This window comes from Condylura cristata, unplaced genomic scaffold, assembly GCF_000260355.1.
Source record: "Condylura cristata isolate star-nosed mole 26May11 unplaced genomic scaffold, ConCri1.0 scaffold00032, whole genome shotgun sequence".
Lineage (NCBI taxonomy): Eukaryota > Metazoa > Chordata > Mammalia > Eulipotyphla > Talpidae > Condylura > Condylura cristata.
The window spans coordinates 20,658,180-20,662,144 of record NW_004567133.1 but is presented as its reverse complement, the minus strand read 5'-3'; the positions used below and the strand labels follow the sequence as shown (position 1 = coordinate 20,662,144).

The window sequence follows — 3,965 nt, the reverse complement described above, 5'->3', positions numbered from 1 at the left end:
CAGCCGGGAGGGGCGGGGCCAGCCTGAGCGCGCCCTCCGCAGGCTGTACCACCTGAAGGTCTGCGGTCTGTCCTCTCTGTGGCGCCTGTTCCGAGGGAAAAAGTGGAACGTGCTTCGCCAGCGGGTTGACTCCTGCTCGTATGACCTGGACCAGGTGCGACCCTGGCCCCCCCAGACCGAGCGGAGCACCTGCGCGCCGAGGGCCCCGTGGGTGGGTGGGGCGCGCCTGCAGAGGGCCCGCGCCCCGGGCGCCCGGCAGTGCAGACCTCCCGGGCGGGTCCCGGGGAGGCTGGGCCCATCTCAGGGGGCCTGGCTGGCAGGGGCGCCGGGCGCCCTGCTGACGCTGCCCCTGCAGCTGTTCATCGGGACGCTGCTCTTCACCATCCTGCTCTTCCTGCTGCCCACCACGGCCCTGTACTACCTGGTGTTCACCCTGGTGAGCCCCTCCCTGGGCTGGGAGGGAGGGCGCGGAGCCCGCCTGCTGCGGCCCCGGGGGCGGCCTCGCCTGAGCCTGTTCCTGGGGGCGGGGGCAGGCTGGAGGGCAGCTCCAGCGTCTGCCAGGGGGGCCTGGCAGGGGCAGGCTGTGCTGAAGCCAGCAGGAGGAGCCCTCCGGGTGGACGCTGGCCCCCGGCCTGGCGGCTTCCCAGCCCCTGTGTCTGCAGCTCCGGCTCCTGGTGGTCGTGGCGCAGGGCCTGACGCACCTGCTCGTGGACCTGGTCAACTCCCTGCCGCTGTACTCGCTCGGCCTCCGGCTCTGCCGGCCCTACCGGCTGGCAGGTAGGAGCGCCACAGGCCTCCTGCGATGGGGTGGGGGGGAGCGGGGCTCGCGCCGCCACCCTCAGGCACCACTGGGCAAGCCAGCACCTCCCCCCAACCCCCCCTCCCCCCATCCCTCTGCAGGCTGTGTGTCCTGGCTCAAGCCCTGAGGGGCCCCCTGCTGACTGTGGGATCAGGGGCTGCCCTGGTCAGAAACTTGGATGCTGCCAGAGCTTGGGGGCACCCAGCACCCCCCTGGGCAGCCTTGGCACAGGGCGACGGTGGGCTGCAGCTAGGACAGCCTGCTGGGGCACCCTGCCGGGGCTGCACCCTGAGGCTGGCTCCAGCCTGTCCCACTTTCCCTCCCAGCCCTGGGGCCTCCTCAGCTGGGAATTAGCTCCTGCTGCTTCTGCAGGGCTTTGCGATTGGGGTCCCCAGGGTGGTTACCCCCCTCCCCACCTCACGCAGAAGCTGGGCACACTTAGAGGCCGGCAGGGGCCCGGGGGCTTGGTCTGGCAGGTGGGAGTTCTGGGCAGTGGGGGCCGCAGTCCACGCCCTCACCGCCTGCTCCCCGCAGCTGGCGTGAAGTTCCGCGTCCTGGCCCACGAGGCCGGCAGGCCCCTCCGGCTCCTGATGCAGGTGAGTGGGCCCTGCCCTGCCTGGCCGCGGGGTCAGGCCTCTGGCGCCCTGCGCGGGCTCCGTGGGCCCAGGGGAGGGAGTGCCCTGCCCCAGGAGACAGGCTGAGGCTGTATCGCAGAGGGGTGTGGCCCACTGTGCCTCACCGGGCTCCCTGGCAGAACCAACGGGGGTGTCCCGTGGAGGGGCACACAGTGGCCCTGCCCCCTGCTGTCCACAGGGGCCGCCATGGGCGCGGAGCTGAGCCTGGGGTGGGGTGGCGAGCTGCTGACGCTGACTGTGTTCCCAGATCAACCCCCTACCCTACGCCCACGTGGTGCGTGCCTACCGCCTGCCACGCTGCGGCTGCACCCCCCAGCACTCCTGGGGTGCCCTGTGCCGCAAACTATTCTTCGGGGAGCTGATCTACCCCTGGAGGCAGAGGGGAGGGGACAAGCACGACTGAGACGGCCACACCACGCCCACCTGTCGGGTGACTCCGGAGACCTGGGCCTGGCAGGGCAGAGGCTGGCCAGCCTGAGCCCTCTGCCCTCCAGGCCATGCCCCCTGCCCACTGATGGGGGGACCACACTCTTACCAGCCCCCGGCCAGGCCGGGCCTCCTCCCTGCGCCCCCAGCCCCAGCTCAGTCTGTGTATCTGCCTGCCCAAAGTGCGCCCCCTGGCCCCAGCCCCCAGGGAGTGGGCAGCAGAGGCCTTGTACTGGGAGCTGCCCAGAAAACTGCTGCCCCCTGGAGGCTTTGCGGGATGAGTTGTCCGAGGCCGTGGGCCTCCCCGTGCTCGGGCCACGTGGGCCCAGGGCTGGCTACCCCAATTCCACCGAGTCCCCATGGGGAGACCCTCGAGCAGGCGTCCTACCCACGGCGGCCCGACCGCCCCGTGGCTCGCCAGCCTGCCCGTCCTCTGCGGTGTGCTGTGCTGGCTGGCGCCGGGCAGACCTGTCTGCCCTTTTCTGCTGTTGACAATAAAGCTCCTCTCGTTCTGGGTGCTCCCAGCCCTGCCTCCTGCTGCCTCCCGGGCCCTGGGCCTGCGGAGCTTCTGCGGGCGTGGGGGGTCACACAGCACGCTACCCTGAAGAGTTGCGGGACCGCCCCTGCTCTGGCCAGTGCCCGCGAGAGGACCCTGGCGGGAGTGAGTGGACCCCAGCCCACCCCTTGCCTTGGCCCAGCTCTGGCCCTGGGGCAGGCAGAGCTCAGGCCCTCCTGGTTGGTGGGGGAGTGCGACACCTGCGAGACAGCCCCTGGAGGACGGGAGCTCCTGGACACCCATGTGTCCTCGGCCCACAGGGGCCCTGGGGTCCCGCGCCTGTCTCCATCTACCCGCAAGGGCCTGGCTGGGAGGCCCCTCAGGATTTGGGAGGCCCCAGCCTCCACCAGGGGCTCTCGGAGCTGACACCCCGGGTCAGCTCCTTCACCTGTGTTCCTGGGCCACCTGCCTGGCCAGCCCACTCACCCCCGACCTGCGCCTTCAGGTTCTGCTGCTGTCATCCCTGGGCCAGGTCACCCCAGCCTCCGGGATGTGCCACCTGCACGCCCGGCCTCTTGTGGCCCCACTGTCCTTTGTCCATCCCCTGAGGACACCTTGCCCCTCCCCAGGGCCCTGACCACCCAGCCACGCGGGCCCTTGCAAAGCCACGTTCCTGCGAACTCAGGGTCAGCACGGGACGTGAACCCTGACGCCGGCCACCGCCAGCCGTGGTTCTGGGCCAGGCGGGCCTCGGGCTCCTTGCGCCGGTGGGGCTGCAGGGGGCAGTCCCAGCGGGCAGTCCCAGGGGCCGCAAGGGTGCCCGAGTCTCGGCGGGCACGGCTTGGGCGCGGGGGGGGGCACGGGACACCCAGACCTCCCCTTCGACCCCGTCGCTCCTGCAGGACAGGCTGGCTGGTCTGCGGGCCTGGCCCCGCCCTGCCCGGCCGGCGGGGATCGGGCCGGCGGAGGGCGCTGTGGCCCGCGGTCTCCGGGAAGCCGAGCGGCGCCCGCCGGCCGCCCCCACCCAAAGCCCCGGGCTCCGCCACCCCGCAGCGCCGACGCCCCGCCCAGAGCGGAAGCCCCGCCCCCGGCCTCCCAGTCCGCGCCACGCCCCCCGCGGCTCCTCCTCCCGCCCCGCTGCGTCACCTCCCCCGGCGCCCAGCGCCACAAGCCGACTTCAAGCCTCTGATTGGTGAGGGCGTACGAAAGGCCTGTGATGGACGTGCGGGCGGTCCGGCGACACCCGGAGAGCAAACAGTGAGGGCCAATGGCCAAGGGAAGGGGGCGGGCACCGCGGGTGCAGCAGGGCAGTAGGCGGGACTGCCGGTGACTCGGGGGCGCCGCGGGAAGTGGCCGGGGAAAGTGGCATTGATGGACGTGCAGTCAGACCAATGGCTATGCTGGAATCGAGGGGCCAATAGCGACGGTGGAGAGGCGTCCGCAACCCTGTGTGGGGAACCGTGAGGGCGGGGCAGTTGCGACGGGCGTTCGCACTGGCCAATGGCCACCGGCCGCCAATGGCGACGGCGAAGGGGCGTGGCGAAGCGGTGACGGGCGGGCCGACCAGAGGCTTCGCTGCGCGGTGTGGGAAACGGCGGGGGCGGGGCGG

At 72.1% G+C, this 3,965-nt stretch overlaps 1 protein-coding gene across 1 annotated transcript in view; it reads left to right on the top strand.

Annotated features, from left to right (window-relative positions):
- Window positions 1–1,937, top strand: part of PIGQ (phosphatidylinositol glycan anchor biosynthesis, class Q) — a 5,335-nt gene extending 3,398 nt beyond the window's left edge. Inside the window, exons 4-8 of the mRNA XM_012731717.1 lie at window positions 4–154; window positions 356–436; window positions 663–777; window positions 1,334–1,395; window positions 1,682–1,937. Coding sequence (XP_012587171.1) covers window positions 4–154; window positions 356–436; window positions 663–777; window positions 1,334–1,395; window positions 1,682–1,837 — 565 coding nt within the window. The 3' untranslated portion in view covers window positions 1,838–1,937. The remainder of the gene's footprint in view (window positions 1–3; window positions 155–355; window positions 437–662; window positions 778–1,333; window positions 1,396–1,681) is intronic.
- Window positions 1,938–3,965: the final 2,028 nt, after the last annotated feature.